A 12,943-nucleotide genomic window follows, 5' to 3' on the forward strand; every position below is an offset into this window, starting at 1 on the left:
CATTTGTTCTTTACTCTTAAAAGGATCTGGACTGGACAGCTCTTTGAGTCGAGTACTCTCCTCTGTAAAGTAGGACACAAGGCCACCCTGTCTTGGTCCAGAAGGAGTCTATATGCTGGTAACAGGAGGGGCATCAACAGAAATAGGAAGCCAAGAAGGCATGTTTGCAAAGAGGGGGTCCATGTGCGTCTCAGGACTGCTTAAAAGGGAAAGTTCTCCCAGTTACCTCTCCTATCATTAGGGCCCTGTGAGTTCACAGCGCTATGTGAGAGCCAAGCAGAGTGGCTAAAATCCGCTTGTTGATATGAACTACCTGGGAGGTTCACTGCCAGCAGAGTTCAGATCTTACCTCTGAGGTTTCAAGGGACTGTATCTCTCTGGGTAATTCTACAGCATGCCTGTTGAAGTAGTCCATAGTGATAGCATTGTTCCAATAGCTCAGGTTGGTTTCTGGGTTTGATGTCTTCTTCTTTCTCCGCATGCAGCAGATGGTGAGCAGGACAGCTGTGAACACAAACATGTTTGAGAGTGTGCTTGTGCAACAATGGGAAATTAGTTGGGGGTGGCTTGCGTAATAGACTGTATATTGTAATAGATTACCCCCCCACTGTCTGTGGGTTGCATGCACAGATCTATGAAAAGTTCACATTGTGGTTCATGTACCACTGGAAGATGTGACATTTGATGAATTAAGAACACCATGCAAGACCACCTAATGTTTTCACGTTCTGAATCAAAGAGATGTAAGAATATAAGAAGTCAGAGCAATCTAGGCCACCACACCCTGCTTCTCACAGTGACCCAACTAGATGCCTTTGGGAAGCTCACAGGAAGGACAAAAGCACAGTTCTCTGATTCAGGACAGAAAAAAATGAAGTGCTTCTTCATGCAGCACTTAGTGGAATTCCATCCCAGAACAGGTAGTTAGACACCAACTTGGATGGCTTTAGAAGAGGCAGATTCATGGAAGACAATGCTATGTCCTACTTCCCCTGTTGGAGGCAGTATGCTTCTGAATGCCAGTTACGGAGTACACAGGTGAGAAGACTGCTGTTGTGCTCAGGTCCTCCTTTTGGGCTTCCCATAGGCAGCTGGTTGGCCACTGGGAGAAGAGGATGCTGGACTGGTTGGGCCAGACCAAAACACACAATTGCTTGTTCCCTTCCTGCCTTTTGAATCCTGCCAGTGGCTTTGGAAACATACAGTGGAGTATTTATCCAAGGCACTGAAGTCTGTAGGTGTGTTGTTTGTAATGAAGCAAACTGCTGACAATGCTCGACACTGTTCCTGTAGTTCAAAGTGACCAGTGTGTACTGCTCTTGTTCCAGCTTATTTCCAGGAAATACACACAAAAACAGAGTAATAGTGTTTTTCAAACTTGGGTCCCCAGCTGTTGTTGGACTACAGCTCCCATCATCCCTGATCACTGGTCATGTTAGCTAGGGATGATGGGTGTTTTAGTCCAACAATAGCTGGGGACCCAAGTTTGAGAAACACCAGTATAATATGTAGAATTTATATTACAACTTTAATGGTGGAAGGAGGGAAAAGATTACTTAAAGCCTTTCTCCTCCAGCCATTTTTCTGTTTGAAATTCAGTGCAGCTGTTTTTCCAGCTGTGGGAAGAAAATACGTAACTCTCCCCACCCACTGGTGGAAAAGCAGCTGGGAAGGGGGGATGCAAGTGGGGAATGGGCAGAAGGAAAGGGGTTAAGCTGCCTCTCTTCCCTCCTCACCATTCCTTTCCATAGCTGCTTTTCATTCGAAATCTGTTGGGCTGCTTCATGTACCTGCTGTGTAATGCTTGGCCCAAATACCGCTCTCAGTCTTAGTAGTATCAGAGGTCACGTGTTCCATTCTAATTTCATAAGCATCTACGATTCTCTGGATAACACAGCACACAGCCAAGGCTAAGCCTTGAGTGAATATTACCAGCAGGGCCACTATAATCAGGTCTCACAGCAGGCTCCATCCTTAACACAAAATACTGAGAGAGAGTGCAGGCATAATCGTATCTGTTTTGATTTGGATCAAGGGATGCCTTATCTTCTTATTACCACTGAAAAAGCTTCAAAATCTGGGCAATTTCATCTAAGCCAGTCATAATCACTTCGCTAGGCTAGTCATCCTCTTTTGCATTGCGTAGCTGTGGAAAATCATATGGGTAGGAACTGCATGTTAGCTGCACAATATTAAATCTCTGCCCTGCCTACTGTCTTCCTGTGATGTTCATCAGGTGTCATGCCTTTAGTGTGGCAGCACCTGTGCTTTGGAACTCCCTAGGCAAGTGCCATCATTGGATTCTTTGAAACGCCTGGTGATAATGTTGCTGTTTCGGCAGGCCAAGTCAGACACACAATCGGTTGCATGTTTGATTGTGCTTCACTGTTTTTAGATGTTGTGTTGACAGCTTTTAAATGTTTCAAATAGGTTTTTATTTTATTTTTCATTGTATTGTTTATTATAGATATGTTTGCTGCCCAGGGCTCCTTTGGGCAGAAATTTGATAAATAAATCAACGCTAGCATACTAGCACGGGCACAGGAAGCAGCTATTGCTGCTAAAAGTCTCGAGGCTTGTTTCCTGTTGGGCGATACTGGCAAGACATTTCTGCATCTAGTGAAGTTTAAACACCACTGTGAGCTTCTCCTTTGTTACTGGTTATAACAATCAGTGGGCCTCTAGGCACACATGCAAATAGGAGAAGCTGTCGTGGGCACCACGTCACACCCACACCATACATTTAAAGTCAAATTAATGCCCATGTAAAGCACAGGGTTGGGACGCGGGTGGCACTGTGGGTTAAACCACAGAGTCTAGGACTTGCCAATCAGAAGGTTGGCAGTTCAATTCCCCGTGATGGGGTGAGCTCCCGTTGCTCGGTCCCTGTTCCTGCCAACCTAGCAGTTCGAAAGCACGTCAAAGTGCAAGTAGATAAATAGGTACCGTTGTGGCGGGAAGGTAAATGGCGTTTCCGTGCGCTGCTCTGGTTCGCCAGAAGCAGCTTAGTCCTGCTGGCCACATGACCCAGAAGCTGTACGCCGGCTCCCTCTGTCAATAAAGTGAGATGAGCGCTGCAATCCCAGAGTCGTCCACGACTGGACCTAATGGTCAGGGGTCTCTTTACCTTTAAAGCACAGGGTTTCCCTGCAAAGAATCCTGGGAGCTACAGTTTATCCCTCGAAGAGCTACAATTCCTTTCGCCCTTAAACTACAGCCCCCAGGGTTCTTTGCGGGGAAAGCCATGCGCTTTAAATGTATGGTGTGAATGTGACCCTATGTCTAATGGCTGCAAGAGAATGCTTTTTACAAGCCTGATTTCAGTTGGACCCTGTGGGTGCCAGTGATGGCCTCTGGGCGCATGAGCACCCACAGGTGCCAAGTTGGTGACCCCTACGTTACTCTAGTTTCCCACTTATGCAGCCAAATTGCAGGGTCTCTATTAGCCTGGGAAATAATGGGTTGAATTCTGGGAGGAGAGCCTTCAAACAGAAGTGCTTACTCCAGGGAAACTTCTGAACCATAACTCTGCATTGTTCTGTACACCAATTATCTAAAATAGTGATTATGAAAGCTTTTTATTTACATTTATATTCTGTCTTTCCTTCAAGAAGCTCAAAGTAGCATTCATGATTTTCCCACCTCCTTTTACCTTCCCAACAGCCCAGTGAAGTAGGTTAGGCTCAGAGACAGTGACTGGCCCAAAATTTCTCAGTGAGCTTCAAGGCTGAAGGTAAAGTTGAACCCAAGTACCGCCCCCCCCGCCCCCCGCTCGGCTTAGCCCAATGCTCTCACCATTATACCACAGACTTGCTCTTTCAAAGAAAAGATGTGGTAAAAAAACCAGCTTTAGGGACGGGTCCACAGAATATAAAACACATCTATTCTTGATGCAATATCCAACAGCTAAGCTGTTAGTTACATGGGCAGACTAAACAGACCCTGTGAAAAAGGCACATTCCTTTCTCTCTAGGAGCTTCTTAGTCCAAGGAAAACAATTCAAGAACTACCCAAGAGCCATACTTTTTATCTTAGATTTGTAAATTTTATAATGAAATGATTTTATAATGAAATGATTTTATAATGAAATGATTTTATAATGTTGTATCATTTTACTGTTGTTAGCCTCTCTGAGCCCGGGTTCGGCGGGATATAAATAAAATTATTATTTTTTAATTATTATTATTATATGAAAAATATTGGCTGGTGAGGTGGGGGGAAGCAAATGCTGGTAGGCCAAAGACCCTTTGAATAGTTTGACAACTAAAGCCACTGTAAATAAGTCTTGTTGCACACTAGGTTCCGCTTGTGACCTTCCCATAGGCATTTAGTTGGCCACTGTGAAAACAGGATGCTGGACTACATGTGCTAGGAGGTTTCTTTGTATCTATGCATAGCATTTTTAGCCCACCTTTCTCACAAGGAGCTACCCATTTTATCCTCGCAAACAACCCTCTGAGGTAGGCTAGGCTGAGAAGTGACAATTGGCCAAAGGCCACCTCATGAACTTTGTAGCTGAGTTGGGATTTGAATTCCGGGCTCCCAGGTCTTAGTCTGGGACTAATAACCACTATACCCCACTGCTCATCAGGGATTCAAATGAACGTTTCCCACCTCACAATATAAATTATATGGACGTTTTACCAGTGCATAGGGGGTCAGAGTTCTGTTTAAAGTAACAGGGAGCACTGGGGGGGGGGGGAGGCTGTTAATCAGAACAGTTGATTTAGTTCCTGCTTTATTCAAAGGAAAAGGTGTGTGTCTGCTACAAATCTCTTTGTTGAATTAATAGAAATATAGTTATTACTCCTGTCACATTCAAAATTGCAGGCTATTATACGCCTACCACAAAGCTTAAGACGGGCTCTTTGCTTCCATTTATCCGGTGCCATTCATTTAATTCCTACTGTACAAATCTTAGTCCCCAAGCAAACAAACAGATGTGTAGGCAAGAAGTCCCACGGTGGCAATGAAAAGCACTTGGTACGTAAGTGCCCACTTAGAGAAGAATTCATCCCCTAGAATTGATCTTCTTTCAGGGCTTATTTATGCGGTTGCTGTTGAGTCAGGATCAACAATATTTGGAATGACAGCCCAGGGTTCTTAGGAAATGCCCTTTTAACTACATCTTGCCTTTGCTCCAAGGAGATCAAGGCAGCTTACATGGGTCTCCCCTTCCCCATGTTATTCTAGCAGTCATCATGTGGGGCAGGTTATACCGAGAGAGAGAATGACTGGCCGGAGGTCAGGCCCCATCTTCATAAACCACTGTGCTAAGTCACACCCATCTGCTCAAGTCACATACCGTGCATTGCACGGGGTTGGACTAAATGACCCTCATGTCCCTTCAAACTCTTATGTGTGCCAATAGTGCACAGCCATAGCTTGTCTTTTGTAGATGGTGCAGTTTTCGGTTCTTAAGCAACAGCACTCAGAGAATTCAGACCACTATTAGTATAGATTATTTGTGTGCCTTCTGCCCTCAAAGAATCCTTATATTAGGCAGATGTGGAGGGTTTGAAGGGGGGAAGGGCATCTGAAAGTACTTTCACCTAGACAGACCATTCTGAATGGCTTAGATACTTAATTACAGGGCTTGTGTTACGGTGGATGAAGATTTTGCAGCTAAATCTCTGCGTAAACCTTTGGAAAATGTTAGGTTTGATGTTCGTCAAATTATGTTGCCAGTTTGCCTCCAGTGGTGGGCTGGAAAGACAGATTTGTTGCATCTAAACCACAATGATTGCTTTGTTTTTTATTCTCAAGTGGAATGGCAGTAAGCATGAACCCCAAACTTAAAAGTATGAAAGTTGCATGTGTGGGGTGCATATTGGTTAGTTGGGGTTAGATGACCAGTAATTTACCACACAGGGTTTCCAAATGGAAAGTGATTTTAATGTAAATGGTACAGAGCTGCATAATATTACAGGCTTGGATGTTTCAAACTAATGGAAATTCCCAATATAGGCTCCAGTCTTTCACAGGAGAGACCACAGCTCAGTGGCAGACCACATACTTTGAACCATGGCTAAGAATGTAATTCTGGACTTCTCCAATTACAGATTTAAAGTGGCAGGGCTGAGAAAGACTTCGGCTTGGTGGTCCCCAAGAAATCACTGGAGAGACACCAGGAATTGGTTCACTCCTGAAGAGCTGAATCCACTTAGCTCGATGGCTCTGGGTCTTCCTACATCAGCGTTTCTAGGACAGCCAGGTAAGTTGCACAGCAATCTGCAGAATGTCAAGGTAGCTGACTTACACTTCCTCCGTTGATATGGATCATGCTGGCTGATATGAAAGCAGCTGCTGCAGACCTCTCCTATAGGAAGTGCTAATGTGGTGTGGAGAATTAAAAAGGTAAAGGTACCCTTGCCCGTACGGGCCAGTCGTGTCCGACTCTAGGGTTGTGCGCCCATCTCACTTAAGAGGCCGGGGGCCAGCGCTGTCCGGAGACACTTCCGGGTCACGTGGCCAGCGTGACGAAGCTGCTCTGGCGAGCCAGCACCAGCGCAGCGCACGGAAACGCCGTTTACCTTCCCGCTATAAAGCGGTACCTATTTATCTACTTGCACTTAGGCGTGCTTTCGAACTGCTAGGTGGGCAGGAGCTGGGACCGAACGACGGGAGCTCAGCCCGCCGCGGGGATTCGAACCGCCGACCATACGATCAGCAAGTCCTAGGCACTGAGGTTTTACCCACAGCGCCACCCGCGTCCAGAGAATCAGATAAGTGTAAAAGCTGCTTCCAGGTTCTGCGGCAATACACTTCAATTTGAGGCAGCCTGACTTCCACTGCAGTGTCAAAGCACATCTAAACTGCATACGCCACTTAAAAGGAGCACTGCTGACCTGTGAGCCAAAGTGCAAATGCGCGCTAAGTGAGTGTGAGCGTCAAATAAGGTTAAACATGTCTTGCTGGGGGGGGGGGAGAGAGATAAACAGGGCCATGTGTCTAAGTTATAATCCTAAGCAAACTTACTAGGGAGTAAGCCCCACTGAGCAAAATGGATCTATCTCTGAATAAATAGGCTTGCAAAGTGAGTTGGATAGAGAAAGTGCAGGGTTGTGTAGAGGGCAATCCATGCAAAGACACCATACTAAAGCTGTACTGTAATGGTGATCTTCACCTGCAGCCTATCTCTGTGGCAAGGCTCATCCTTCAGATGTTAAGAAGGGCCAGACGCTTCTCCTGAATTTCAGTGGTGGTGGTGAGGAATCCGAAACCCAATCATAATGTAACCAATTGCTGATATACTGAGTTAATAAAAGCAGAAGGAGCGCTCAAGTGTTCAGAGGATGTGAAATACAGTGGAACCTTGTGTTACGTACCATCCCCCTTGTGAACGCTGCGGGTTACGAGCTCCGCTAACCTGGAAGTAGATGCTCCCAGTTGTGACCTTTGCCCTGGGATGCAAACGGAAGTTGTGTGCCGGCAGCAGTGGGAGGCTCCATTACCGAAACCGCGCCTCATGTTACGAGCGGTTTCGGGTTACAAATGGACCTCTGGAACGGATTAAGTTCATAACCAGAGGTACCACTGTATGAGCTAGAACAGGATCCAAAGGAACACGCCACATGCATCTTTGGTATTCTACTGATACTTCCACACCCCAAGCTGGCCTCCATTTCACATGAACAGTAATGGCTAAATTAATTCACAGTCATGAATTGAAGCTTTCCCATCCTCCTCTTTTTCATCACATCAGCCTTTAATTGCAGCAATAGGTTTCTTTTCTTTTTTCCTTAAAAGGTCTGGATTCCAAGAGCTTGGAGAAGTTTTTCAAAGTGATTTTGCTACTTCATGTTACAAATTCTCCCTCTTCCCCAAATGATTCAAGGCAGCAAGAAGGACATAAGACCCCCTGGAATTGTGACAAGATGAAAATGCATTTTTATGGTTAAGAACTGAATGCCACTTAGCACTTCTCTGCTGAGCATGTACAGTAAGTACTAGTTAAATAGAGGACATATTTTCCAGGGTTTCTCTGTACTTCCTAATGCATTGGTCAAAACCACACAGATTTTGGGAACTACTGCTTCATTCCCTGGCTGGCCAAACCAACTGGCCTGAGCAGACAATAATGGGCTGAACATGTGCTTTGCGTGATGTGGTCTCTCACAATTTGGCTGCTCTCATGATTTGGCTGGGACTCTGTAGATTTTGCTCTGAAAAGAGAGAATTCCTGTGGATGCTTGTACCTCCCCCTGTGCTGTTTTAACCCTGGAAAATGCTTCTTCTGAAACTCCATTATTTGGTTACATTTATGGATATGGGGACTTATGCTGAACACTGTGCAAAAAACTCCACCTTCCTGATTTCTATATACTTTATTCCCCTTTGCCTAGAATTGCGCAGGCAAAAGGACACTGATACAGAATTTCACTGTTCAGTTAATCCCACACTCCCCACCACTTCCTTGTGATGGGAAGATTAGCCACATTTCTTTTCAAGTGGAAATATGGCTGCCACGACCCTTTAATTTGATTAGAGAATGGCCATGTGGTATTATTCTCAATTGTGTGAGCTTTTAAAAAGGCACCAGGACAAGAAGCAGAACATGAACAGAGGCACCTGGATAAACTATTGTAGGAGCGAGATCCAGTTGGATAGCTAGCAAAATGCTAAACCCAACCAAGCTATGGAAATTCTAAGGCTACCAGTCAGTAAAATGTTGACTTTCCATATCTGGGCAGGCATGTTTCCTAGGAAATTTTATCTTGCAGTCTTAAAATATCAACACAATGAGGGACTCCATTTGAATCGCAACCACTGGCATCACCAGGGCAGGAATTTGAGACAAGTCAGTGTGGTGTAGTGCTGAGAGTGTTGGACCTGAGAGACCTGAGTTCAAACCTTTGCTTAGCTGTGAATCAGGCACACCAACTAGTGGGGGCCGGGAGGGGAAACCAAAATTTTCAAGGGGGTGGTTGGGCCCTTTCATAATTCCCTGGTGGCCATGTGCACATGTTGTGGGGCATGCTAGCCGTGAGGCGTGTACGAGTGATGTCAGCCCACCCTGGGCGTGCCCACATGCCACAGGGTGTGATGTTGTGCAAGGTGGAACGCTTGCACTGGATTGTCTTAGGCACACTGTTACCCCATAGGGTTATAGTCAAGGAAAAATGGAAAGAGGAAGAAGCTCCCTGGAAGAGAGGTGGGATATAAACATGAGGATGTAACACTGAATCAGTCGAGGGCCCTGCACAGCAGAATGAGCAAGAAAGTCCCCAGATACAGCAGGGCTGTCTTATCAGTTTGAAGTACACAAAGTACTAACACATTGATATCTAAATGCCCTTCTTCCGATAATTAAGTTCAGGGTCTAAGAATCCCTTAACTGCACAGTCGCACAGCTGTGTACCACTTGTGCACCTATATGTCTATTTTTCATTGTGGTTGTCACAATAATCCTGTACTGTACTGTATTTGATGTACTGCCTGCCAGTCAAATAAACTGAAGTTTACTGTGTCATGTTTTGCTTCCTGTGCCATTAACGTGCTGACTGGTAGCTACCACGTAGACTTTAAAAATAAAAAATGTGCGCAACAATAAACCTGCAAATTGGTCAGACAAAAGGTTGACTCTATTTGCCTTGTGTCCTGAAGGTGGCAGCAACCTCCCTACTTACATGACCCATTTGTCAGGTGATCTGCCTTGGAGCCTAGTTGCAGCTGTGCTGCGATGCTGAATATGAAATTGCACTCTTTTGGCAAGAACATATTTTCAGGAAAACCAAAGCATTCTGCCTTGGGATCATGTACAAGGGAGCTGCAACTGGTCTGTCCATCAGGGGGAGCAAGTAATTTATTTCACATTACCATGACAAGAAAAGTGACTTGTCGGGGTGGGCATTTGTACCACATCTGGTATGTAATGCATGCCTTTCAACTTCGGAGATGATGGGGAAGCAGCCTGCAGAGTTAGCAGAGCCAAGGAAAGATTATACTATGATTATTGTCATTATCTTATTATCCTGATGCGGCACCATGCATGGCACCTGCCTTGCGAAGCGTTCCATCCCCTGAATTACAATTGGACAGGAAGGGTGTAGCTCGGGAGAGAACGAACTGTTCAGGGAAACAAAGTCAAATAGAACAGTCCAGCTGCTGACTTGAGAAATATGTTAATACAGCAACATCTGGCCCAAAAAGCCATTTACAGGCTGGAGACAGAAAAGAGCTTTTAAAAAAGTTGAACTGACACAAAAAACATTGCTGTCCGTGACGTATTCTTTTGTCCCATTGTTATCTGGACAAGAGAGGTTGGGAAGCATTTGAAGCGCTACCCAAACCCTTCAAGGACTATGAATGGGCCAGAAGCCAAAGAGCAGCTTAGGCTCGTGCAAAGAGAATTGTTGACTTTTAAATTTTTGAGTTAATACTTCTGGACCATTCAGCTGTTGGCATTATATTAAGACTGTTTTGTGATCTGACATGGTTGCCTCTTGATCCAAAAGTGAACTAAGCATGGCACATATTTGTCTAGACTACTACCACCTCTTAAGAATTTTCTGCCACTAGGATTTCCTCTCACATAAAGTGAGCAGGATGTGGCTGCCTCATCAGCTACACAGAATGAGACAAACAGGTAGAGCTTACTGTGCTCTGCCACTTATCTATGTTTCCATCCCTGTTATGAAGCTATGCCGCAGAAGAGGTAGATCACTGTTTCAGTCCATCCTGGCAACCTCTCAGTCTTGCAGAAGATACAAACTAATTGTATCTGCAAGGCCAGACATCACTACATGTTCCATCTCCAGCCCGGATCACACTCCATGATGTTATGATTTGGGAGGTAATGACAATTGATACTAAAATCCCAGCAGCCATTTATAGGGAATTCCACAGCCTGCTATTCAGCTTGGTGTGGGAGAACTGAAATTGCAGTGCTTCAAGTATCTCCACAACCAAATCCCTTAATCTCCCCTGATGGACTAGTACTAGCTATAATTAACTCCCATGAAGTAATATTCATCAAGTAGAAGAGAAAAATTAATTAGACCCAACAGTGTTTGCATGACCAACTGGGAAAAGTAATCCAGCCAGTGCTCTTTCCCTTCTTAATGCTATATGTGATATAGGTCATTGGGAGCGCTAGACTTGTAAGTCCCAGATCACCAGTTTTCATTCTAAAAGAGTACCTTTCTAGCATTTGTAGAACCTGAGATAGGAGGCAAAACACACAGGCACTATTCTTCTCATAAGAGTACCAGTCAGCTGTATAAGGTACGGTTTACCAACAAGCCCAATTATGTAGAAATGCCTTGCTTTTGGAAAAAAAGCTACTATCCAATTCCTAGCATCCAGCTTTCAAGCACCTGAAGATTCAAGGCTCTTCCGTTACTCCATCCTTGTGTTATGTATAGCTAATGTATCACAAACATCTACCACAGAAAGTATGACAAAAAAAGAAGTCAACTTACAGCATGAGGATATGGGCACACTGATGGCCAAAATGATCCATGCTATATCCACTTTGCTGAGACAAATGGTTGCCCTGTGCTGGGGCTTGTTTCCCTCTGAGGCGTGAGAAATGTTCCCTGGCATACCAGGCTTCCGGGTCCCAGCGGGTACCAATCTGTTTAGGAAGTTTCCTGTTGCTGTTGAAGTGGAACTCGGCATCCACGTGGAGGGCTCTGCACTTGGCAAGTTGGCACGCCCAGAGGGATTCAGTGCAGTAGATGTTTCATTTGGGTTCCTTGTTGTATGCGAGGAAGAAACATCAGCATCAATGCCCGTTTGACCAGAGGGACCAAATGCTGCTACTGTTGCAGTCCCAGGGCTGGCAAAAAAAGGTCCCTGGTTTGTAGTTTGGCTCGAGGGTACCCAAGAGTCATTTTTGCCCAGAATATCCCATATGCCATACCGCTGGGGTTTAGAAGGCACTGTCACCATTTCAGGAGCAGCTGATGGGGCATTTGCTGGGGTGGTGAGACCTGTTTCCTGCGTAACCAGTTCGGATGAGCTCCCCTTCCCTGTCGTGTTAAGGCCTCCCAAGGTATCACTGTGGAAAGATGCAAGTGAGTCTGTTGTGGTTACCAGCATGGTGCCATTACTACGACTGTGGGCTGTGGACTGAGACTGAAAGGGATGATCTGGAGACCAGTTCCTCACGGTCGGGGGAGAGTGCTGTCCCGTCTTTCGATAAGGCTCTGTAAATTCTGTGGAATTGCCGTTGACAACCTGAGAGACATTCACTTGGGGGAGAGTCTTTCCGGAAAACAAAGCACTCTGGTTGTTTAAGTGATATGGTTCTTTGTTGCCAATGGGATGGCTGCTGGTTGATTCCTTCTGGCCAATAGAAGGAGTGTAAGTCTCCACTGAGCTAGCGGGATGAAAGTTTGCAAGGGATGCTGTGGGCAAGAGTTTGGTGGTGTGACGGCCTTTGTGTCCAGGAGTCATCCCCATAGCTGAGATATTGCTATTGTCTGTCAGGAGGCCCCAAGATGATGCCAAGCTGGGAAACGGTGCCTGAACTGCAAACACGAGTTCTTCTGTCAGTGCCAAAATCAGTAGAACGCCTGCAAGGAGAGAGATTGCAGTGAAGAAAACCCAAAGCATAGCAAGCTGGCATAAAATCAGAATGGCAGGTTTGGGACTGAGGTGACGGCAACAGAAGCTCACTCCCTGCATTGCAGCTGGGTCATTTGTACACAAGGTTGTATGCTTGCCAAACATATATTCCAGTACAGAATATGAAACCCAGAGAATTTCAGCTTTGATTAAAAAAATTCTACATGTATAAAGTATTAATGGCAGTGCAGAAATGCCATTTCTTACCCTTATTCTCTCTCTCTCTCTCTCTCTCTCTCTCTCTCTGTGTGTGTGTGTGTGTGTGTGTGTGTGTGTAAGTGTGTAAAGTTTCATTTATTTTAAACAATTATGGCCCAGTCTTCAACTACACAGGTTAGGACAGAGCATGTGAGGGTATCCTGCTTCATCC

The 12,943-nt window shown here is 45.2% G+C and overlaps 1 protein-coding gene and 1 long non-coding RNA gene across 11 annotated transcripts in view; one reads left to right on the forward strand and one right to left on the reverse strand.

Moving 5' to 3' along the window:
- LOC310745580 overlaps nt 1-9,576 on the forward strand; it is a 35,686-nt gene extending 26,110 nt beyond the window's left edge. For 3 of the 6 annotated variants that reach the window (XR_014540171.1, XR_014540172.1, XR_014540176.1), the window contains 2 exons: nt 6,063-6,214; nt 7,750-9,472. This is a non-coding gene — a long non-coding RNA (uncharacterized lncRNA). Of the gene's footprint in view, nt 1-3,614; nt 3,734-6,062; nt 6,215-7,749 lie in introns of all 6 variants that reach the window. The other 3 variants (XR_014540174.1, XR_014540175.1, XR_014540173.1) reach the window with 2 other exon arrangements.
- Nucleotides 1-12,943, reverse strand: part of TMEM108 (transmembrane protein 108) — a 184,573-nt gene that overhangs the window by 1,705 nt on the left and 169,925 nt on the right. For 4 of the 5 annotated variants that reach the window (XM_083578128.1, XM_083578131.1, XM_083578130.1 and 1 more), the window contains 2 exons: nt 11,424-12,521; nt 350-504 (listed from right to left, as the gene is read on the reverse strand). In XM_083578128.1, the coding sequence (XP_083434254.1) occupies nt 350-504; nt 11,424-12,521 (1,253 nt within the window). The remainder of the gene's footprint in view (nt 1-349; nt 505-11,423; nt 12,522-12,943) is intronic. The other variant, XM_083578132.1, reaches the window with a different exon arrangement.

This window comes from Podarcis filfolensis, assembly GCF_964270895.1.
Source record: "Podarcis filfolensis genome assembly, chromosome: 12".
Lineage (NCBI taxonomy): Eukaryota > Metazoa > Chordata > Lepidosauria > Squamata > Lacertidae > Podarcis > Podarcis filfolensis.